The sequence below is a fragment of the Aulostomus chinensis genome, chromosome 4 (genome assembly GCF_037954235.1).
Source record: "Aulostomus chinensis isolate RoL2024-O1b breed Wild chromosome 4, RoL_Achi_v1.0, whole genome shotgun sequence".
Classification (NCBI taxonomy): domain Eukaryota; kingdom Metazoa; phylum Chordata; class Actinopteri; order Syngnathiformes; family Aulostomidae; genus Aulostomus; species Aulostomus chinensis.
Window position 1 is genome coordinate 8,805,099 of NC_141323.1, and position 22,500 is coordinate 8,827,598.

Genomic DNA, 22,500 nt, shown 5'->3' on the forward strand with positions numbered 1-22,500 from the left:
GTTCAAGTTATTTACGTTCCCCCAAAATGGTAAATAACTACAGATGTAATTTTGCTGTCACAGCCGTGAGGTTGGTGTGGCACTTTCAGATTTCTGGTGGTTCAGTGTGTCTGAAAAGTATCTGAATGTATCTGCAATTGTTTTTTCTGATTCTCCGTCATTTAGATATTTATATGTATTTTTTGGCATATATGCTAATCACAGTTTTTCCAGTAATTTATTTGCTATTCAATTTCTATGAGAAAATGGGGCACAAAATGATTCAAAATAAGGAACAAAATATTAAGGAAAAAACTCTATATTGTTCTAAGTCTAATTTTTTTCTCTTTGTTTTGTGGTTGCGTTTTGTTCAAATAAAGTGTTGATCGCCTTCTTTCTGGATAATTGTGTGACATCGTGGTGACACAGACGTGTTGGTCGGCCCTCAGAGCCGCGGCTGTATCGTAACCAAACTGTGACCTTCAGGAGCAAGCATGGGTACGATACGACCTCGGCTGGGAGGAGCGTTCACTGACCCCTGGTCCATACCCCCCTCGACCCGAGGTCAACCCGAGGCCCCACTTGGAGGGAAACGGTCGAATCAGCTTTCAGATGTTTGAGGTTGACGGATCAGATTTACTGCGCTCTGTAGTTCTACTTCCAGGTGGCTCTCATGTCTGAGGTCGATATCCCTTCAATAAACAAGACAACACCTCATTTATGTTCACTTCATCTTCATAGCTTCACTCCTGAAATGTTCTTGACTCTTTGGGACAACTTCAGCCCCCTCCTTTGGAGCTTTGCTCACTCTTCATTTCCAACTCTTTATTTTCTCATCAATAAATTACTTCTTATTTTCAGCTCTGTGTGTGTGTGTGTGTGTGTATACACATTCCTTGATGGGTTCTGTATTGTTAGTATTGGTAATGAGAGGACTGCCATTCCTCCATTGGTGTATCAGAGACTCTCCAGCCGTAGTGTAAATAATCAAATGAAAATAATGCAATATCTAATTTGCAGTAATTATTGAAACAAAATGTGAAAAGACAATAAATACAGTGATTTTTATGAGAAATTGAGTAACAAAGGCAATTTATAGAAAGCTTAACAAACACTGAAGCAAATTTTTACTGAAATATACAAATTATTCAGTGCCACTTCATACCAGTACCACTCTTACCCTGGACATTTTATGGTCTATTGATTGATTTATTGACTCAAAATTTTTCAAGCCTGAATTTTTATTTTGGTCGTTTTGATCTCCGACAGTCTGCTAAAAAACGTAGATGAGAATGAAATATAGAAATAATTTTACAGAAAAGTGTCTGTTGGTTTTTGTCTAAAACTACAGACAAATTTGTGAGTCCGCGCACGATGGCGGAACTAATGTTCCTGTGGGTGTTTCCTGTCGAAACAGAATCGTAGACGCTCGCGGGAATTCAGTGCGAGATGGCGGTCGACACACACACCGTTTAGGACTTTTTTCATCCGCATCGTTGATTGCGTTTCTGCCTTATCGCTCCGTTGATTCTGACCCGAGCCATGGAGGGGGGCAAACCGAGCCTGCCCCTGGTCTACCAGGCGGTCCAGGCCCTGTACCACGACCCCGACCCGGCCGGAAAGGAGCGAGCCTCGGTGTGGCTCGGAGAGCTCCAGAGATCGGTAAGAAAATGGGAGAGGCCGGCAGGCCGGGCCCCGGGAGCCGGTGACTGTTGCACGGGGGATTGCGAGGCGGGTTCTCGGTGTTCCTTGTGGACCGGGTTTCTAAATTCTACCTGTAATTTGCAGAGTGGTTGTTGTGAAGTGCGCAGTCTCCGAGGAGCCGCGGAGCCCAGTTAGCTTCCCCGCTAAGTTAAGCTAGCTCCGTGGCTAAATGAATGGATCAAAACACAGAATGCTAGCTGCGCGTTGGGCTGCCGGGGCCCGCGGGCGGCAGCGTGGGGCTGTTGATAATGGACGGGTTCCCTGCCAAACACCGAGCTGATAGTTGAGAAGGGGATTTTGTGCCGGATTCTCGGATGACTGCAGTGACCGGGCCTGCTAGCTAGCTGTTATAATCGTGCTAACTGTGATAGCATGAGCAGCTGAGCGGCTCCAGTCAAACTGAACATTTAGCTGATGATGAAGAGACGGAGTTGTCGCGTTCGACTCCCAACTGTTGTTGGGGGTTCTGGTCCTGAAGCACTGGGAGGCCCCATGCGTGCTGCCGTGGTCCAGGCCGGTGGAGCGGTTCGGAGGCTGAGGAGATCTGTTTCCGGTGACTGTAGCTTCAAGTGTCTCCAGCATCGGGACTCATGCAGGTTTCTTCTGATGAGAGCTGCTAGCTGGTCACTCGGCTAGCGAGGACATCACTGGCCAACCAACAGGGTGTGTGTGTGTGTGTGTGTGTGTGGGGGGGGGGGGGGTTGCTGTCAGTCAGAAACCAGCCTCCAGCTGCTCTGTGCGACAACATTTGGTATCTGCTCGTCATGTCGTCCAGTTGTTCCTGACCTGTGGCTCGGGACTCCTGTAAGGGTCGCGAGGTAGACCTAGAGAGGGTACAGATCAGTCACCAAAGTTTACTCGCACCTTAGCCAGCTAGCAGTGTCAGCTCATCCTGCAGTAGCACTCACACGAGCATGTTAGCCCTTCAACCGGCAGATGAAAACATTCACAGGTTTCTCTATTTTCATACAGGCAGTAAACTTTAACAATGTGGAGCGTTTATTTGTCCTCACAGGTTAAAAACCAAAGGCTCGTACATGTGGTAGGGTTACTGACCCGTCCTGCAGAACTCAGAGCGCCAAACTCACTCAGGTCTGAGTCCAACCTGCTAGCTTAACTCTGACAGTACAAAACAATGACATCAGCCTCACTGCTGATAACAAGCTAGCACCAGAATCACTTGAGTCGCTTCAGAGTTTTTCAGAATAAGACTCAACAGAAGTTTGAACTGTGTCATGGAATTAAGAAAGCATTGCTTTTATTTTGGAGATAACTGATCCATGATCAGCCCTGGCAGAAGATGAAAGTGATGAACAACTGAAAATAACAAGTTGGAAGTTGATGTCAACAGTTTTGGTAGTTGATTCAGGCGCTGGCCTGGCACGGCGGCGCAGCGCTTGTTGGGACCACTAATGCAAATGCATCTGATATTTAGAAATGAGACCCTGTGGAGGTTTTAAACAGCGACACGAGTACTACTTTTGTAATGACTTTAGCACTGGGAAGGTGTATAGTTCCAGCTGTTGCGACATCACTTCCTGTTGTGGCCTTCAGATGTATGCCTGGGAGATCTCAGACCAGCTGCTGCAGCTCAAACAGGACGTGGAGTCGTGTTACTTTGCTGCTCAGACCATGAAGATGAAGATCCAGACGTCCTTCTACGAGCTTCCAGCCGACACCCACAACGCACTGCGGGACTCGCTCCTGTCTCACATCCAGAACCTCAAAGACCTGTCACCCATCATCGTCACCCAGGTAACGCTGGCCAACCACGACACATCTAGTCTCATAACTGGAGTGTGTTAGTAACTTTTGGGCGATGGTCCTCGCCATCATTTTTATTTATGCAGCTTTAGTTCGTAACGTTTCCGCATCTGCGTCTGTTTTGATGCATCTGGCTGCTCGCAGGTCGAGGTGGTTCCATCGTGTTGCTTTGCTCCCTGTGGTGGTAACACGCGCTGACCTCAGACTGTAACTTCTGCTGTAAGCATGAAACATGGCGTTTCTCAACACGGCGTGATGACAGCTTCTCTTCCACATGTCAACACAGCAAACTGAACTTTAGTCGGAGTCTTGCTGCGACATCGATGGACGCCGGGTGGACCACGTGACCACAAAGCCATTTGTTAACTGACGTCACCAGCTGGTGCTTGTTGTTTGTTTAGTGTTCAAATGGAACTGAGTGTGTTCACCAATTGTGTCCTGTCAGCTGGCGTTGGCGATCGCAGACCTCGCGCTCCAGATGGCGTCGTGGAAAGGATGCGTTCACACGCTCATAGAAAAGTAAGACGTTGCTCAGGTGCAACTGATGTTCTGTTGTCATGAAAACACGATTATCTGATCTGATAATTGACAGATTGATCATCAATAGTTCCATGTAAGGTGATTCTACCTTGTCTCACCGCCACTGTTGTGTCTCCGCCCCTCTCAGGTATAACAGCGACATCAGCTCCATGCCCTTCCTCATAGAGATCCTCACTGTGCTGCCAGAGGAGGTACACAGCCGCTCGCTGCGTATCGGCGCCAATCGCAGGACAGAGATCATTGAGGATTTGGCGTATTACTCCAGCACGGTGGTCACTCTGCTGGTGAGACGCTGGTTTCCTGTTCAGGTGGTCCATCTGGACCCGGGTTGGTTCAAACGCCATGTTCGTCTCATCTGGCAATGCGTCGTCCTGCTGACGGCGCCTCTAATTTGCTGGTGTTGTTTCTGCAGACGACGTGCGTGGAGAAGGCGGGTAACGATGAGAAGATGCTCATCAAGGTCTTCCGATGTTTAGGCAGCTGGTTCAACCTCGGTGTCCTGGACAGCAACTTCATGGCCAGTAATCAGCTGCTCATGGTCCTCTTTCAAGTACTGGTGAGCCCCGCCCTCCTTCTTCCTCTACTGTCACTGCAGATGTCTGCTTCCTGTTCTCGTGTGGGACGGCTGTGAGAAAACCCAGAGGAAAAAGAAGAAAAATAGTTTCACCGGCATGTAAACACACTGAGAAAGACAAGTGAGTGGAGGTGTGCTGACATTCGAAACCGCCTCTTTCTGATCTTTCGATAGAAAACGCTGCTCAAGTTTTGGCTCTTTTGTACTCATTTTAGCAGATTTGATGAAACAGGATAATCAGAAACCTGACAAAAGCAGATGTGACCTCGTACTTGGCAAAGAAAACAAACTTCAGTGAGGGAAATCAAAAGTCAACTTGAAGAGTGTTTGCGGTTCTCTTGAGGACAGGGTTTTCCAGGAGGAACGCGGATGGATACAGGACTCTGTTTGTGATGTTTGTTGTTGGTCTGGTTTCCAGCAGAGGGATGAGACCTCCACCAACCTCCATGAGGCGGCGTCTGACTGCGTGTGCTCTGCCCTCTACGCCATAGAGAACGTGGACACCAACGTGGCGTTGGCCCTGCAGCTCTTTCAGGGCGTCCTCACGCTGGAGACGGCCTATCACATGGCTGTGGCTCGGGAGGACCTTGACAAGTAAGGGCATGCACAAGGTGGCCGTGATGAAGTTCTCCATCTGCCTGTCCGTCACCTGTCTTTGGTTTGTGTTGTCAGAGTGTTGAACTACTGCAGGATCTTCACCGAGCTCTGTGAGACCTTCCTAGAGACCACAGTCAGGAGTCCAGGCCAGGGGATGGGGGACCTGAGGACCCTGGAGCTCCTGCTGATCTGTGCAGGGCACCCACAGTACGAGGTACAACATTAATCATAACACCCCCTGTGACCAGGTTCTGACTTTGCAGTGAAGACCTCTGGTCCCCCAGATCTGATCCGGTTCTGTGTTATGGTCTCTCTGGTCCAGGTTGTGGAGATATCCTTCAATTTCTGGTACCGTCTAGGAGAACATCTCTACAAGATCAACGACGTGGCTCTCCACAGCATCTTCAGACCCTACATCCAGAGGCTTCTGCACTGTCTGGCCCGACACTGTCAGCTGGATCCAGATCATGTAAGAACTCTGAAGGGGTGCACACAGAACTCCCACAGGACCCTCTAGCCTCACAAGGGACCTGGTGGTTATTTAAGAGTGACGCCTCAGACGTGTGTAGAGGTGTGAGCCGACAGTGAGCCGCGTCAGCCCCTGAGTATGTCCTCGCTACTTGGAGGTCATTTCTTGCTGATTTCCTTGAGGAACTCGGTTGTTACACTGAGGCAGAAATCCTGCTGGAGTTGTTCATTCTGTTGCTCTGCCGTCTGGTTAACACAGGAAATAAGTTCTGAAGATGAGTTTGGGTGTGTGGGTTGTTTGGGTGAATCTAGGAGGGAATCCCAGAGGACACGGACGACTTTGGTGAGTTCAGGATGAGAGTGTCGGACCTGGTGAAGGACGTCATTTTCCTGGTGGGCTCCATGGAGTGTTTCTCTCAGGTGATGATCAAAGGCTGAAGGTCAGCAGCGTCTGTCAGTGTTGTCACCTGTGGTGGTTAATAGATGTTTTCTTTGTTCTCAGTTATATTCCACCTTGAAAGAAGGGAACCCTCCCTGGGAGGTTACAGAAGCTGTGCTCTTCATCATGGCTGCCATCGCCAAAAGTGTGGACCCGTAAGTATCTCAGGAGTCCTAATAGTCTACAAGCCGATTGCCTGGAAAACAAGTGAAGCGTTCAAGGTATTCAGCCGAGCGTCAGACTTCCAAATTCAAATTTCTGGTCAAATGGAACTGGAGAACATAGCAACCTGGAACATCAGTCATTGGAGAGTGAGAATGCACCACGAAACCAACACAACAGCTTCCCTTCAAATGACATGTAGCTAGCGGGCTGACGGGGAAAACTAGTTTGAAATCAGTAGCTGTGTCATGACGCTGGACACAGGAGATCATGTGGAGCTTATAGGAGGCGTGCACATCAGCACCCCAAGAGCGACACATCATGTCAAGGATGAGATCTTTTTGTAGTCCCTTCCAAACTCGCGTGAACGACACAAATAAAGCGGCAGCAGAAAGTCCTGGTAGTCCTCCTCTCCTGCGCTCTCACAGAATTGTCAGGTTTTGAACTTTGTACCTGTGAACATAATTATATCCAACCTCCTGGACGCCAGCGTAAACATCATCATCCTTCGGTACAGCGAGTTCCACCCCCTGCCTCACAGCCTTGACTCCAAAACTCAAAATTAAAAGCGGCAAAACAAAAAAATGACCCCAGACATCACTGTACTGGCACATTATTATGAGAGCACCCGTTATCATCCTACGTGTTGAAGGAGCGGTGTCTCCAGGCTCTCACAGTGATGCAAGCGACCAAATTGCCTTAAACTGACTTCTGGTTGAACAGAAAAAATGAAGGTGAATGTGAATTTCTTTTGAAGTGGTTGAAACTTCCACATCAAATCTGTCAAACCTGTTGGATGAAGGTGAGACAAACGTGCTTGGGGTTCTCCTGACGTGTTCTCCTCCACCTGTGTCCTCCAGAGAGAACAACCCCACCCTCTCAGAGATGCTGCAGCAGGTGGTGCAGCTTCCTGACAGCATTCACATGGCGGTGCGGTACACCAGCATCGAGCTCGTGGGAGAGATGAGCGAGGTGGTGGACCGAAACCCCCGATTCCTCGGTGAGACGCCACCTGCCACCTTCACTGCTGCTGCCTCATCTCATTAGGATGTTCCTCCACTCGTGTCTCTGGGCCTTTATTTTGTAAAGCTTGACCCCGCCCATCTCTTCCTGCGGCAGACCCAGTGTTGAACTACTTGATGAAGGGTCTGAGGGAGAAACCTCTGGCGTCAGCGGCAGCAAAGGCCATCCACAACATCTGCTCGGTGTGCAGGGATCACATGGCCCAGCACTTCCAGGGTCTGCTGGACATCGCTCGCTCCCTGGACTCCTTCGCCCTGTCCACCGAGGCCGCCGTCGGACTACTCAAAGGTAACGCCACACAGGATTAATGCCGCCAGCTGGCAGAACCTGAATTTCTTGAACATGAACAGACGAGGCGCTGGGAGGGTATCCCGAAGTAAGTGCTTCCTCTGCAGCATGACACCGCCATGGCAGCGGCAGCTGGGTCACACTCAGCGGTCTCATCTGTCAACGATCTATCGCTGTTGTAAACATTGAGTCAGTGAAGGAAAGTAATCAGTGACGTGATCTCTGGTATGATGCTAGCCTCTGTCTCCTCCTGCAGGTACGGCGCTGGTCCTTGGGCGTCTTCCTCTGGAAAAGATCGCTGAGTGTCTCAGTGACCTCTGCGCTGTTCAGGTTATGGCGCTCAAAAAGGTCAGAAGGTCGTTTTGTGTTGTGGTTGCATGTTAGTTGACAAATATTCAAACTCAAATCTTGTTTCAGCTTCTGGCTGAAGAATCAACAAACGGTAAATCAGCTGATCCAACCGTCTGGCTCGACAGGCTCGCGGTCATTTTTAGGTGAGCGCTCAGCTGATGACATCATCAGTCCCTTAAGATAAGGGAAGCGTCAGATGCTGAGCTTGTTCATGTGGTTTCAGACACACCAACCCAATCGTGGAGAACGGACAGACTCACCCGTGTCAGAAGGTCATCCAGGAGGTAACTGCACCCAACGTTGAGTTCTGGTTTTGACTCCAGGGGTTCTCAAAGTGGAGCCTGGGGACACCTAGTGTGTCCTTAGATTCAGAAAAATTTACTGATCCCCGTGGGGGGCAATTAAGGTAGCAGAGTACAGTACAGTTGGTACACAACAACAACATACATGAGGCCAGGAAGTCTCCACCTCCCAGGGTGAAGAGCTGTAGCTTTGTAAAGTGCAGGATAGAAGTAGTAGAGCAGTAGAGGTGGTAGAGCAGTAGAGGTGGTAGAGCAGCAGAGATGGTAGAGCAGCAGAGGTGGTAGAGCAGTAGAGGTGGTAGAGGAGGTAGTGCAGAAGAGATGGAAGAGCAGAAGAGGTGGTAGAGCAGTAGAGGAGGTAGTGCAGAAGAGATGGTAGAGCAGAAGAGGTGGTACAGAAGTAGAGGTGGTAGAGCAGAAGAGGTGGTAGAGCAGAAGAGGTGGTAGAGCAGAAGAGGTGGTGGTGCAGAAGAGGTGGTAGAGCAGAAGAGGTGGTAGAGCAGTAGAGGTGGTAGAGCAGTAGAGGTGGAGCAGTAGAAGCAGCAAGTTGCTGTTGATCTGGACTCTCTGTATTCTGTGGGTGAGGAAGTCCAGGATCCAGAGAAGGAGCTGGTCATCCAGGGTGAAGTGTAGAAGTGAAGAAGCCTGGCCGAGATGTTGGGAAGCTCCATGTGTTTGTGGACGAGTTGATGATGAAGGCTTGGGCGTCGCTTACGCCTCCGCCTGCCCAGTATGCAAATTGTAGGGGGCGCAGCTGTGAGCCTTTCCAGGAGAGGACGACCCTCTCCATGGCTTTCGTCATGTGGGTGGTGGGGGCCACTGGACGGAGGTTGTTAGGGGTCTTGGGAGGGTTCCTCCTGGGGACTGGGATGATGGTGGAGAGTTTCCAGAGCCTGGGGACAGCACCAGTGTCCATGGAGTTCTGGAAGAGGCTTTGGAAGATGTGTGTCCTTGTGTTGCGGTCATGTGACTCTGTGTCATGTGACTGGTGCAGATCTGGCCGGTGCTTTCGGAGACGTTGAACACTCACCAGGCTGATAACCGGATTGTGGAACGATGCTGCCGCTGTCTCAGGTTCGCTGTGCGATGCGTAGGGAAAGGCTCTGCCTCCCTGCTGCAGCCGCTGGTCACCCAGATGGTGAGCGTATACCAGGTGTATCCCCACTCCTGCTTCCTGTACCTGGGCAGCATCTTGGTGGACGAGTACGGCATGGAGGACGGCTGTCGGCAGGGTCTGCTTGATATGCTACAGGTGAGACCTCCAGGTAACCTGCACCGGATCACATGTTCAGCTGGAGAATGAGCCAGCCAACCAGATGACACGGTGTAGTTGAAGTTCATGTATTTTGATGACTTCATGACTGACAATGTGTTGTTCCTCCCTCCACCAGGCGCTCTGCATGCCAACCTTCCAGCTGCTGGAGCAGCCCAACGGTCTGAGGAATCACCCTGACACCGTGGACGACCTCTTCAGGCTCGCCACCAGGTGAGCCAGCGCTTAACCTGAGGAGCTGATTTCATTCACCCAGGTGTTTTCAGGGATGACCTATGTTTGTCTGTCCACAGGTTTGTCCAGCGGAGCCCTGTCACTTTACTCAGCAGCAGCATCATCGTACACATCATCCAGTGCGCCATAGCCGCCACCTCGCTGGACCACCGAGACGCCAACTGCAGTGTCATGAAGTTTGTCCGAGACCTCATCCACACCGGCGTTGCCAACGACGTAAGTAAGAGGAAACTGCTGAAAGAAGATGTTGGTTATAAAGTTCAAACTGGAGCCACACACCACCAGGAAACCGTTTAGAATGAATGGGTTTTATTTTCCCCTATGTGCAATGTTGAATGTTGTTGTCATGGACATGGTTCTCGATAGAACAGAAATTTGTTTCAGTAACAAGTTCAAGTAATCAACTCAATCAATATCAAGTCAATTAATCAATGTCAGTCATCAATACATTCATAGAATATCAATATTAGAGATCTGTCAAGTAGTATTGTCAATATTACTTCAAAGTCAAATCCATAACATTATATCAAACTGATTAAACTGTAGTTACATCAAACTACTTCATAATCTCTATAGGATCAAATAATGTTGGTAGACTAAATCGTCACATCAGCATTTCATAGCAGTTGGCAGTCCACTTACATTGATGTGGAATCAACAAAGGCAAGTCGTGGCAGCACGTGCTTGGAGGAAAGGGAGACTGTCAGTTTGGTCTGCCTTTTATAGCAGGCCTCTCAGGAAGGGGCGTGGTCCCATTGGGATCTGTGCTGCAGGTTTGACTGCTCAGTACCTCCTTCTGGAGAGGAGGTTGAGGTGCATGCAACAAATGTATTTCTGACACAGCCGCCCCCGGATTTGTGCAGCAAATACGTTAGGTGTCCATCATTTCAGGCAGAGGGATCAATCTGGAGACGGGACGTAGGTATTCATGATCTTTGATTGGCACTGTGGCAGTGCGAACCTTTCCATCCTTCCCAGGGTGAATTTTGGATGTCCTTCCAACAGGCCATGATGCTCTGGGGTATCGAGGGTCAATGACCATCACCACCTGACCCGTGTCCAAGTTTTCCTGGTCAGTTCCCCACTTTTGCCTAGTTTGAAGGTTGGGGAGATAGTGGCGAAGGAAGGCAGTCCAGAATTGATCAGCTGAGATCTAGCTGTGTCGCCATCGCCTCCTGCTGAGGAGATCACTTTCACAATAGATTGCCTGAGGAAGAGAGGTGTCCGGCCGCCCCATGAGCAACACATTTAGTGTGACTGGGTCAGGGTCAGCGAGGTCAGAGGAGCCATATCCCAGAGGTTTTGAGTTCAAGATTCCCTGCACTTCCACTAGGACTGTTTGTAGCACGGTTTCCGATGTTGATTGGGTTCCTACAGCAGTATTGAGGGCCATTTTGATGGTTTTGATCTCCCATTCCCAGCTCCCACCGAAGTGTGGGGCAGATCGAGGATTGAACCTGAAGTTCACCTGTGATTTGGCTAGTTATTTTTGCATATCCGGTGCCATAGCCTGGAAGGCGTTTTGGAGTTCTGCCTCTCCTGCTTTGAAATTAGTCCCACAGTCAGAGAGGACTTTGAAGGGTTTTCCTCTGCGTGAGACAAATCTCCTGAAGGCCATGAGGAATGTGTCTGCATCCATATGATCAAGCAGCTCACTGTGAATGCAGCGTGTAGTCAGGCATTTATAGAGAATACCCCACCTTTTCTCCGTGCGGTGGCCAATTTTAACAGTGAAGTGCCCAAAACAGTCCATGCCTGTTGACCAAAAGGGGGGTTTAGGTGTGGTGGTTGACTGAGGCACCATAGACAGGTAAACAGTGGAGCCCTGTTTGGCAGGTGGGCGTTCCTTGCCAGTGCGTGGGCTCTCATGTTTGTGGAGTGCAGCAGCTCGCTCTGATATGCGTTTGGCTCTTGACTTTAACTGGAGCCATGTGGAAAGGTCTTGAATGGAGTAGGTTTGGTTTGCCTGCCCAGTCAGAATGCCACAGTTCATACAATACTCTACAAATGAGTCTCTGTGCTGTACAGCGAGCTTACTGAGAAGTCCATCAACTTGAGAGCCACATTTGATCTCTGACCCATTGGGGCCCTCTAGTGACAGCAACATTCCGACAAGAGAATGGACGGATAGGGAGAAATTATCAAAGGCCTCTGTGTCACAAATGCGTATAACAGGGGAGTTAAGTATAGCCCCTATCTCGCTCTGTACCAGTAGTCTAGGTTGACCGTACCTCTCTTGAAGTGCTAGGAGGGCAGTAGAGTATGGATTCGGGTCATGCATGCTGGATGCTGCTAGCTTGTGAGCTCCTGGGTGTTGAACATGCTCCAGGAGGATCTGATATTTATACTGTTCAGTGAGATGGGGGTGATTGTCCAGCAGATTATCCAAGGCCATCTTTAGGAGGGCAAAATCACTCTCACGCCCACTCTTGAATACAGGAAGTGAAGGCTTTGGGATTCCATAAACAGAAGCTATGACCAGGTCCATGACGTTGGGCGTTTTTAACCTGTGGAGACTGTGAATAACCTGGCAGCTGCTGGGTTGACATAGCTGGCACTGGGGATGGAGCTACATGGCTAGGATGACTAGGATGAGATGAGGATGATACATGGTGGCTGGGAAAGGTTGGTTGGGTCGATACTTGGGAATTGGACCAAGTGACGGATGTAACAGGGTTCAAAGGTAAAGGGGGTGCTTGAACAGGGACTGAGACATATTTCGCTTCAGCGCTTGGGAGCTATACGAGACCTGGCCATGATGAAGCTGACATGGATCTGGCCATGTTTATCGGTGCTCTGTAGGTAGGCAATGGCGCCGCTCTGAGGCATCACAGAAAAATGCAGCACAGATCAGATCAGAGGCCTTTGAGAGCAGGCCTCTCAGGAAGGGGCGAAGGTTTGACTGCTCAGTACCTCCTTCTGGAGAGGAGGTTGAGGTGCATGCAGCCAATGTACTTCTGACAGAAGACATCATGTGAACATGGTGGGTCAGCGTCTGTGTGTTCTGTCACAGCACGAGGAGGACTTCGAGGTGAGGAAGCAGCTGATTGGTCAGGCCATGGAGCAGCACGGCCAGCAGCTCGTCACCCAGCTGATGCACTCCTGCTGTTTCTGTCTGCCGCCGTACACGCTGCCCGACGTCGCCGAGGTGCTGTGGGAGGTCATGGTGTTTGACCGGCCGGTGAGTACGCGTTCCAACGCTCTGCCCAAGCGTCACTGGGTGGCGCTCTGCAGTTCTCTGACTTGTCGGCCGTGTGTCTTGCAGATGTTCTGCCGCTGGTTAGAGAGCGCTCTGAAAGGGTTACCCAAGGAAACGTCAGGAGGGACGGTGACGGTGACTCACAAGCAGCTGACAGACTTTCACAAGCAGGTCACCAGGTGAGTGACTCGGCTACACCGGGACCAGCAGCGTGAGTGGCGCCTTGAGTGAGCAGTGATGTGTTCAGTTCATGTGGAGCTTGGGTGAGACATGACAGACCTGAGACTGACCATGAGTGACCCGGCAGAGGAATCCAGTAACAACCTAAGCTGATCTCTGTGTGTGTGATTGTTGAGTTGCGTGACTCGTCTGATCCGGTTCAGACCTGTTAGTTTGAAGGTGGAATGAGGAAAGACTCGGGTCAAGTCGTGACTTGTCCTGGAGCGGGGGCGGGGGCGGGGGGACCTGCTCAGTCGCGGGTGTGAATCCGTCACATCTCTTGTCTCTTCTCTGCAGTGCTGAGGAGTGTAAACAAGTGTGTTGGGCCATCAGAGAGTTTACTAGACTGTTCCGATAGCTGCGACCTTTACACACACCAGGTAAGCTCTGACACTCCAGGCACACACACCTGTCACCTCAGAGAAGCAGCTGGAGGCTGAGGCCTGTTTAGCTGATGCTAACAAGCAGCATGCAGAAGGTCACATGATCGACTCACCTCGGACTAAAGAAGGACGTGAGAACTGTACCTGTCGATCTGGACCTTGTTTACTCATATTTAAATGTTTGGTTTTTTTTAAACCATTTTTGTGATGGAGTATGTTGTGTACCATAGTGTTTTTTTTTTGGTGTCATCGGCGGTAAGGGGGCGGGGCCACTTAGCAGCACCACACCAGAGTGAGAGTCCCACTCATAACGGCTACGAGGCAAATGTTGGTAAGAAGACAGTCAGTCACAGCAGCTCAAACATGACCAGAACCAGCAAGAAGCTACAGTGGAACTTCAGCTGCAAGTTAAAGAAACCCTTAGCATGACGAGCACGTTGGACTTGGTGTTATCCGTGTGCTGATCACGTGATTAGTAGGTCACAAGTCATCATGTCACGGATGTCGGCGGCGTGTAACCAGTGTTTGTCCTCGCAGGTTCAATCTTTCGTTGGCTGTTCAGAGGTGACGGCAAAAAGCTGCGACTGCAGACGAGGATCCAAAGGGACGAGATGAAGATGATGACGAGAGAGGCTGGACACAGTGAGGACTGATTGGACAGACTGACTGACCTCACCTGCAACAGGTGTTGGGTGGGCGGGCCAGTCCAGGAGGCGGAGTTCACCAAGTGAACGGACGCGGATCATCGTCAGTCCTAAACGGAGGATGTGCCTGGTTGACGGTTTTAAAGAGAAGATTTATTTTTGGGACTTTGGTCGAGATGTTTTTTTGTCCGTGCCATAAATCGAGCCTGCAGATATCCCATGATGCTCTTGGCTGAGCGGCTCCCCCTGGAGGCTGAATGCTGGAGGATTTGGCGTCACCTTTGACCTTTTTTAACATTCAGTTGAATTTTGGTTGTTTTGCCACAAAGTGAGACAGACTGAACTCTGGGAAACCACAGAGACACCATGACATCATCGGTGATGTTGCCTTGTTGTAAACAATAAAAAAACAACTGAAACAAGAACCAGTCGTGATCTTTTACTGTGGCGAGTCTGGCGAGGTGTCTGTCTGCTGTGCCAGTGAGGGCGTGTACACGTGACCTGTAACCCCACCCCCCAACCCAGGAGGTGCTAACCAAAGTTTAGCGGCAACAGGAAATGACATGTTTGATACATGTTAACGTCAGCGTGGGTCAACCAGAGCACCAGGATGCGTTTGCGGCGTCGAGTCACTGAGCCTCAGACAGAACGTGTGAAGAACTGAAATGGCGTTTATTGAAATCATTAAAACTGAAACGATGAAGAAGCTCGTCAATGTCAGCTGACGTCACAAACGTGACCAGCTGATAAGGCGGCAAGCTCATCACGTAATATTTACGTTTCCACCTGGAAAACTTGGATCTTTTTCTTTGAGGTTGTCTGGAAAAAGTGGCATCACAGTTCCGCCTACATTCAGTCAGTTATCTCAGAAGAACCTGGTCCCAGTAGGACCATCAGACTCCGGATCCCAGGACCTGCAGTGTGAAACGACTGAGACCTAATTCAGGACTTGGACCTACTGGTTCTCCCAGCCTCCTGGAGTCGGCACGCCGGACCCCAGCAGCTGCCAAGTCCTGCTTGGGATCCCGGGACCCCAAAGGAGGTTCTCAGGACATGTTGAGAGTCCAGGGCCCCTGGATGTGCTGACTCTGCAGGAGCCTCTGGAGCTCCTTGAACTGCTCAACCGTCTGGTCCTTCACGTCAGGGTTGGAGATCTGCAGCCGGATACTGTCGGTAGACCAGTTAAGTTCTCCGGAGAACATCTCTGTCAGGATCCGAGCAACCACAGGAACCACCTGAGGACAGAGAGAACCAGTACTAGAACCTCACCACTGAGGGAACAGAGAACTTAGAATTTTGCCTTGTTTATGTCACCACAACACCAATGTTGGTGACGAGAACACTGACGTTCCAGTGAACCACAAACATGAAATGATGTAAAAGGAAACTTGAGTTCTGTCAGCCAGCGGTTCTGTCAGTCTGGGGTTCTGTTGGCCAGCGGTTCTGTCGGTCGGGGGTTCTGTCGGTAAGCGGTTACTTGGCCAGCGGTTCTGTCGGCCGGGGGTTCTGTCGGTCGGGGGTTCTGTTGGCCAGTGGTTCTGTTGGCCAGCAGTTCTGTCGGTCGGGGGTTCTGTGGGTCAGCGGTTAGTTGGCCAGCAGTTCTATCGGTCGGGGGTTCTGTCGGTCAGCAGTTAGTTGGCCAACGTTTCTGTCGGTCGGGGGTTCTGTCGGTCAGCGGTTCTGTCGGTCGGGGGTTCTGTCGGTCAGCGGTTAGTTGGCCAGCGTTTCTGTCGGTCGGGGGTTCTGTTGGTAAGCGGTTACTTGGCCAGCGGTTCTGTCGGCCGGGGGTTCTGTTGGCCAGTGGTTCTGTTGGCCAGCAGTTCTGTCGGTCAGGGGTTCTGTCGGTCAGCGGTTAGTTGGCCAGCAGTTCTGTCGGTCGGGGGTTCTGTCGGTCAGCAGTTAGTTGGCCAACGTTTCTGTCGGTCGGGGGTTCTGTTGGTCAGCGGTTCTGTCGGTCGGGGGTTCTGTCGGTCAGCGGTTCTGTCGGTCGGGGGTTCTGTCGGTCAGCGGTTCTGTCGGTCGGGGGTTCTGTCGGTCAGCGGTTAGTTGGCCAGTGGTTCTGTCGGTCGGGGGTTCTGTCATTCGGCAGTTAGTTGGCCAGCGGTTCTGTCGGTCGGGGATTCTGTTGGCCAGTGGTTCTGTTGGCCAGCGTTTCTGTCGGTCAGGGGTTCTGTTGGCCAGTGGTTCTGTTGGCCAGCGGTTCTGTCGGTCGGGGGTTCTGTCGGTCAGCAGGTGTGTGGACCTGAACAATGATGAGTTTCTTCTCTTTGGGTTTCTCGCTGGGCCAGTCCTCCCCAAAGCAGAAGCAGAGCTCAAAGGGGGGCGGAGTCGCAGCTTCACCCTTCTGGAACAATATCAGCCCTGTTCGCCACACAGACAGGAAGTAGTCATTCACTATTATTACTACTTGTTTCTGATTGGACCAATATTCACAGAACTGATACTCTGTGCTGATGACGCCCAGCTAAGGCTGGAAAGGTTTTTTTTTTACTTTGAGAAATCTGTTTGTTCCTGATTTCAGTTCAGGAAGTTGGTGTTGTGGAACGTGAACTTGAAATCCCGATTGTTTCCCTCCTGAGCCTTTGATGGATTTAGGGGTCTATTTATTGTTGCTTCTAGAACCCTTTTTCCCCACTAGAAATTAGTTTGATGCAAACATTCATAGAAATCACGAGGGGCAGTAAAAAGGGGCGTCCTATTTCACCACAACTGATCGAGAGTCCTGGGGTCACATGACCTGCTACAACGAATCATCTTCCAGTGAGGGGAGGAGCCCTGTCACCTTGCAGGAAGTCGTTGAGGTCGAAGACTTTGATCCTCCTCTCTCTCCTCAAGGGGTTCGGAGGACCCTGTTCAGGTACTCCAGGTCCAGACCAGAACACCTTGCACTGGCAGAGGCGGATGGCGTAGATGTTCTGCTCCAGGATCTCCAGGATCAGGCCACGGTCCATCACATCCAGCAGGGCTTCCGTGTAGTCTCGTTGCTTCTGGTTCTGGATCTCGGAAGTCCCAGGAAACCGGACCTGCTCCAGATTCACAGGTCCCAATAGGTCCACCTTCTCCGGGGTCGGCTCCAGGTGCCCGTAGTAGAGCCGACATCCCAGAGGATTACTGACAGTCAGAGAGCCCACGGTCTTGCCGCGGTACTGGAACTTCAGGTCCAGATCCGTTACTATGGCAACACAATCAACCCAAATGGACTCATTTTAACATTGGACACACACACTCACACCTCACTCAAGGACACAGGCTTTTGTTATGTGGAAATCATGTTCTGATGTAAGAGGTCAAAGGTCAAACTCACGTGGGATGCTGTGCAGCAGGTCGTTCTGAGCCATTGCTGCTGCCTGGTTCTGGACTCCACTCATGGTGCTGGTCTCCATGGGTGCCGCCGGTGGGGGTAGCGGGTCCAGGTCTGGGAATGGTCCAGAAGGACCAAAGCCTCCTTGAACTGCAAAACCCTGCTGAGGGAGGTCGGAGTTCACAGCGTGCAGAGGTACGGGGATGGCTAAACTGAACCGGTTGACATCAGTGTGCGTTGGGAAGGCACCAAAGGAAGGGGAGTCACTGATCCTGGGTTCTGACAACACATGACATCATCAGATGACCTCATCAACCATGGTGGTTTCTATGGTGATGCAGACATGGATACTCACGGATGCTGAGGTCCATCAGATTTGGCATCTGAGGAACAAACGGAGTTTAGTCACCAGTGACGTCATGAAGACAGTTTGACTTGTGTGTTTCTCACCGCATCCTCGCTGCTGTCCTCGCCACCATCCTCACCGCCAGTGTCTGGAGCCAAAGACAAGCGACATCATCATCATCATGCAGCGCCGCTATTCTAATGATGGCGTCTGAGTTCTTGCTCCAATGAACTATTTCAAGCCACTTGGAGACACACAAACAAACATGGTGGTGATGGCGTGATTCTCGTTTCCTACAGATGGAACTTTCCTCACCTGCATTTGCGAGCTGCTCGCACACCTCGTAGATCTTGAACGGACGCACCGGCATCTCTTTGGTGCCGTCGTACTTCAGCTGGAACTCTCGACTCTTGTTGAGAGCACAGCGAAGGTTCGCCTTCCACTTAGCCGGGTCGGGATCGTCCACACCCTCCTGGTACTTCCCTGTCTCCACCGCCCAGGCCTGGAGCACACACAGACACACAAACACGCACACACAGACACACAAACACGCACACACAGACACACAAACACGCACTCACAAACACGCACACAGACAAACACACACACACACAAACACACTCAAACACACACACACAAATACGCATACACACAAATACGCACACATACACAAACTCACACAAATACACACGCACACAAATACGCACACACAAAAACACACACAAACACTCACACACACAAACACACACACAAACACACACACAAATACACACAAACACTCACACACACAAACACACACACAAACACACACAAACACTCACACACACAAACACTCACACACACAAACACACACACAAACACACACACAAATACACACAAACACTCACACACACAAACACACGCACACACACACACACGCACACACAAATACACACAAACACTCACACACACAAACACACGCACACGCACACACAAATACACACAAACACTCACACACACAAACACACACACACACACACTGATTTAATCTCAGATCATCCACACCTCCTTCTTATTTCTACACCCTGAAATGACAGAAGGTGGAGGAGGAAGAGCCTTTCTCAAAAAACTTGAGTTTCCCGTTCCTGACGGCGCCGCTCCACCAGCGCCGCTCCACCAGCGAGCAGAACCAAAAGCAGAACTAGTCACTGTGAAGGAGGAAGTGACATCATCAGCAGTGATGCTGATCAGGATCCTTCAGGGAAGTGAAACTCAGCATCTGTTTCTTTGTTTTTTTTGCAATTGAACAGTCATGAGAGTCAAACTCCTGAGTGATGATGTCACATCTGGTCACTGATATTCAAGAGGAAATCTGATGTAAAAATTTAGTTAAAAACCCCCGAATTCAGACGTACGGCAGCCATGACAGACAAACAACTAGCAGGATTCAAATGTTCCTGCAGTCGTCGTTGCTGATTGGACGAATACCTGACCATCGGTACACAGAGGGAGGCCGTGTTGGTAGAGGCGGTCATCTCCTGGTAACCAGGTCCTCCACCAATGGGATTGTTTTAAGACTCCACCATCCAGCGGTCTGGTGTTACTGGTGGATCTGATGTAGAACTGAACCTCCACCATCCACCGGTCTGGTGTTTACTGGTGGATCTGATGTAGAACTGAACCTCCACCATCCACCGGTCTGGTGTTTACTGGTGGATCTGATGTAGAACTGAACCTCCACCATCCACCGGTCTGGTGTTTACTGGTGGATCTGATGTAGAACTGAACCTCCACCATCCACCGGTCTGGTGTTTACTGGTGGATCTGATGTAGAACTGAACCTCCACCATCCACCGGTCTGGTGTTTACTGGTGGATCTGATGTAGAACTGAACCTCCACCATCCACCAGTCTGGTGTTTACTGGTGGATCTGATGTAGACCTGAACCTCCACCATCCACCGGTCTGGTGTTTACTGGTGGATCTGATGTAGAACTGAACCTCCACCATTCACCGGTCTGGTGTTTACTGGTGGATCTGATGTAGAACTGAACCTGCTAGTGTCTCCAGCAGCTGGATCCTAACCCCTGGTTTCAGGTCCCTAACCTGGACTTAGTTGAGCAGCACAGGAAGTAAGCTCTACCAGGAGACCTTACTTCCTGTGCTGCTCAACTTACTCTGGAATCGTTTGTAGTTCATCTTTGTCCAATCAGCATCGATCAGTGGCCCCTGTACTTCCTGTTCGACACACAGCTGCGGTCCCCAGCTCCTCTCTGATCACATGATACTGTCTTCTCATCTGAGTGGTTTATTGATAAACGGATCAAAGAACAAGTGATCACCAGGTTTGACATGAACTCCATCATCTGATGACATGTTCACCTTGAAGACGGTTGTCTCCTCCTCGGACGTCGGCGTGTGGCGCGTGGCGTGCTTCCAGGGGATCTGGAAGAGTCGCTGGTCAGAGCTGAGCCACTGAAGACCCGAATACCTGCCACTGTTCACCTGAGCCAGGAGCCATGGCTTCAGACGCACCCGGCGGGGCTGCACGCTCATGCCGAGAGGGGGGGCCAGACTGGGACCGGAGCAGATCACCGGGACCGGACTCGATCCGCTGGAATCAGTTGACAGCAGGAGTGAGTGTTTCTAGCTGGAGACTTTCGAGGGTGATGCGGGTCGGAAAACTTCCGGTTTCTTTTTGCACAAGTTGAGTCAAGTGACACACGCCGACTTCACATCCACCTCTCCCCGAGGGAGATTTTCAAAGTATACGTCATCATTCGACCCACTAGAAGACCCTGAGCACTCTTGTTGCCATGACGACAGACATTGTAATTGTGGACCCACCTGGTTCCGGTCCGGATCGACGTCCCAATGTCGGTAAAAGTGATCGTTTCTCTGCAGGCTCACAGTGACGTCAACACACAAAATAGCTAACAAGGCGCGCGGCGTCAACACGAGCAGAGAGAGAACAGAGCGACCGGAAAAGTTGGAGCTCGAGGAGGCGAAGAGCCGCGAGGGGGGCGAGTGAAGTCCGACACAGTAAGAGCATCAACATCCTGCCAGGAGTTTCAAAGTAAAAGATTTCTACTTGAGTAAACTGCACCATAAAGACTTTGGTAGCTCTGTCGTTCTGCCAGTTTTTTTTTTTTTGTTTGTTTTTTTTACTGCCAGCGTCATTTCAAAGGTTCAGGTTGAGTAAATGTGAGGAGGATCAGGTGACGCGGTGGTAGCATATTCAGAACTTTACTATCCAGTACAAAGCAAGAAAACACTCATGTCACATATGTATGCTGTTGTCATACCTCACTTCATCTCATCACCATGACAACCAGCGGGAGGCGCTGCAGACCCACACTGGACTGATCTCAGCTCAGTTCCTCAGTGTTGCCAATGTGTCATAACCGTGTCATTAATGTGTTCTTAACGTGCTATTGATATGTCATTAACGTGTCATTGATGTGTCATTAAGGTGTCGTTGACATGTCATTAACATATTGGCGTATCATTGATGTATATTAACGTGTTATTAACATGATGTTGACGTGTCATTAACTCGTCATTAAGGTGTCGTTGACATGTCATTAACATATTGGCGTGTCATTGATGTATATTAACGTGTTATTAACATGATGTTGACGTGTCATTAACTCGTCATTAAGGTGTCGTTGACATGGCATTAACATATTGGCGTGTCATTGATGTATCATTAACGTGTTATTTGCGAGTCATTAACGTGTTATTAACATGTTGACGTGTCATTAGCGCATCATTGAGGTGTTATTCACACGTCATTGACGTGTAATTAAGGTGTCGTTGACATGTCATTAACATGATATTGGCGTGTCGATGTATCATTAACGTGTTATTTGCGAGTCATTAGCGTGTTATTAACATGATGTAGACGTTTCATTCGGGTGTCATTTTCATCCCTCTGTCCTCTCCACCCTCAGCCCAGATGATTTTTGTTCATTTCACTTCGACTTGAGTTGCCGAGAACCAATCACAGATGAAACAGGTGATCAGTAAGTCACATGACTGTCAGCTGATATTGATTCTGTATTTCTAGTTCTGATCAGCTGATTGATACTGGATCAGGTCCTCTCCGTCTCTGGGGTTCTGCGGTCTGTTGAGGGTCAAGTTGACGTTCCACAACGTGCTGGGCTTCTCTGGCTCCATTTTCTGGGATGCTGACCACCTGCTCCGCCGGTGCCTGGATGTCTGTTTTCTCCACAACAGGAAACAGCTCACCACGAGGTCGACGGGGGTCAACGATGTTGACAGATGGAGGAGGACCAAGAAGAGACTGCTTCCTGGTGTAGACGCCATGTTGGCCATGGAAACTTCCTGAGTGTGACAACTCGTACTCGGCGCTGAAGGCTCTGTTGGTGAAGGACGACTGATCGGCAGAGACGACAGGTGGACCGGGGGTCACCTGTCAGTCAAGGAGACCACATGACCAACCATCGTGTTATCAAGATCACACCTAACCAGACTCTGCACTGTTGTGACATCACTCTTCATTCTTACCACACTTGGCGGTCTCCTGGATGCCGCTGTTTCGGTTTCTTCAGGTTCCTGATACTGTCTCCTCCTGGCAGTTTGAAGCAGAATGAACAGAACCGCTGACAGAAGCAGCAGCAGGACGGCAGCCAGGATTCCTCCCGCCAGGCTGCTGTCCACGTCCTGGAACAGCTGCTGCTCCGTGAACACACCTTGAGGGACTGGAGGG

At 50.2% G+C, this 22,500-nt stretch overlaps 3 protein-coding genes and 1 long non-coding RNA gene across 5 annotated transcripts in view; 2 read left to right on the plus strand and 2 right to left on the minus strand.

Moving 5' to 3' along the window:
- The first annotated feature begins 1,385 nt into the window (after window positions 1-1,385).
- Window positions 1,386-14,569, plus strand: tnpo3 (transportin 3). Its single transcript, XM_086201524.1, has 22 exons — window positions 1,386-1,641; window positions 3,238-3,438; window positions 3,893-3,966; window positions 4,115-4,271; window positions 4,400-4,543; window positions 4,980-5,155; window positions 5,234-5,372; window positions 5,481-5,627; window positions 5,939-6,046; window positions 6,129-6,220; window positions 7,088-7,227; window positions 7,347-7,538; window positions 7,795-7,886; window positions 7,956-8,032; window positions 8,113-8,173; window positions 9,186-9,443; window positions 9,583-9,677; window positions 9,758-9,914; window positions 12,712-12,879; window positions 12,964-13,076; window positions 13,414-13,496; window positions 14,037-14,569. Exons 1-21 carry the CDS (start codon window positions 1,522-1,524, stop codon window positions 13,472-13,474), a joined length of 2,772 nt encoding a protein of 923 aa, XP_086057650.1. The 5' UTR covers window positions 1,386-1,521; the 3' UTR covers window positions 13,475-13,496; window positions 14,037-14,569.
- A 213-nt stretch (window positions 14,570-14,782) lies between these two features.
- irf5 (interferon regulatory factor 5) lies at window positions 14,783-20,774 on the minus strand. Its single transcript, XM_086201527.1, has 9 exons — window positions 20,616-20,774; window positions 20,151-20,382; window positions 18,106-18,292; window positions 17,895-17,938; window positions 17,800-17,827; window positions 17,448-17,723; window positions 16,926-17,315; window positions 16,386-16,504; window positions 14,783-15,378 (listed from the first exon to the last, which is right to left on the minus strand). Exons 2-9 carry the CDS (start codon window positions 20,322-20,324, stop codon window positions 15,190-15,192), a joined length of 1,407 nt encoding a protein of 468 aa, XP_086057653.1. The 5' UTR covers window positions 20,325-20,382; window positions 20,616-20,774; the 3' UTR covers window positions 14,783-15,189.
- A 251-nt stretch (window positions 20,775-21,025) lies between these two features.
- cdhr5-rs (cadherin-related family member 5, related sequence) overlaps window positions 21,026-22,500 on the minus strand; it is an 11,949-nt gene continuing 10,474 nt past the window's right edge. The window contains exons 13-14 of one of the 2 annotated variants that reach the window (XM_086201525.1): window positions 22,299-22,492; window positions 21,026-22,203 (exon numbers count right to left, since the gene is read on the minus strand). In XM_086201525.1, the coding sequence (XP_086057651.1) occupies window positions 21,844-22,203; window positions 22,299-22,492 (554 nt within the window). In that variant the 3' untranslated portion in view covers window positions 21,026-21,843. The remainder of the gene's footprint in view (window positions 22,204-22,298; window positions 22,493-22,500) is intronic. The other variant, XM_086201526.1, reaches the window with a different exon arrangement.
- LOC147262554 (uncharacterized) overlaps window positions 21,720-22,500 on the plus strand; it is a 28,125-nt gene continuing 27,344 nt past the window's right edge. The window contains exon 1 of the long non-coding RNA XR_015112410.1: window positions 21,720-22,500. This exon is cut by the window's right edge and continues 100 nt beyond it. This is a non-coding gene — a long non-coding RNA (uncharacterized LOC147262554).

Bases quoted from the DNA above. Each gene is read 5' to 3' on its own strand.
- tnpo3 (XM_086201524.1), top strand. From the start codon at position 1,522: ATGGAGGGGGGCAAACCGAGCCTGCCCCTGGTCTACCAGGCGGTCCAG. The intron at 3,439-3,892 runs GTAACGCTGGCC...GTGTCCTGTCAG, and splicing joins CACCCATCATCGTCACCCAG to CTGGCGTTGGCGATCGCAGA. The intron at 9,444-9,582 runs GTGAGACCTCCA...TCCCTCCACCAG, and splicing joins GTCTGCTTGATATGCTACAG to GCGCTCTGCATGCCAACCTT.
- irf5 (XM_086201527.1), bottom strand. From the start codon at position 20,324: ATGAGCGTGCAGCCCCGCCGGGTGCGTCTGAAGCCATGGCTCCTGGCT. The intron at 17,939-18,105 runs GTGAGGAAAGTT...CTTTGGCTCCAG, and splicing joins CGAGCAGCTCGCAAATGCAG to ACACTGGCGGTGAGGATGGT. The intron at 17,724-17,799 runs GTGAGTATCCAT...ATGTGTTGTCAG, and splicing joins TCTGATGGACCTCAGCATCC to AACCCAGGATCAGTGACTCC.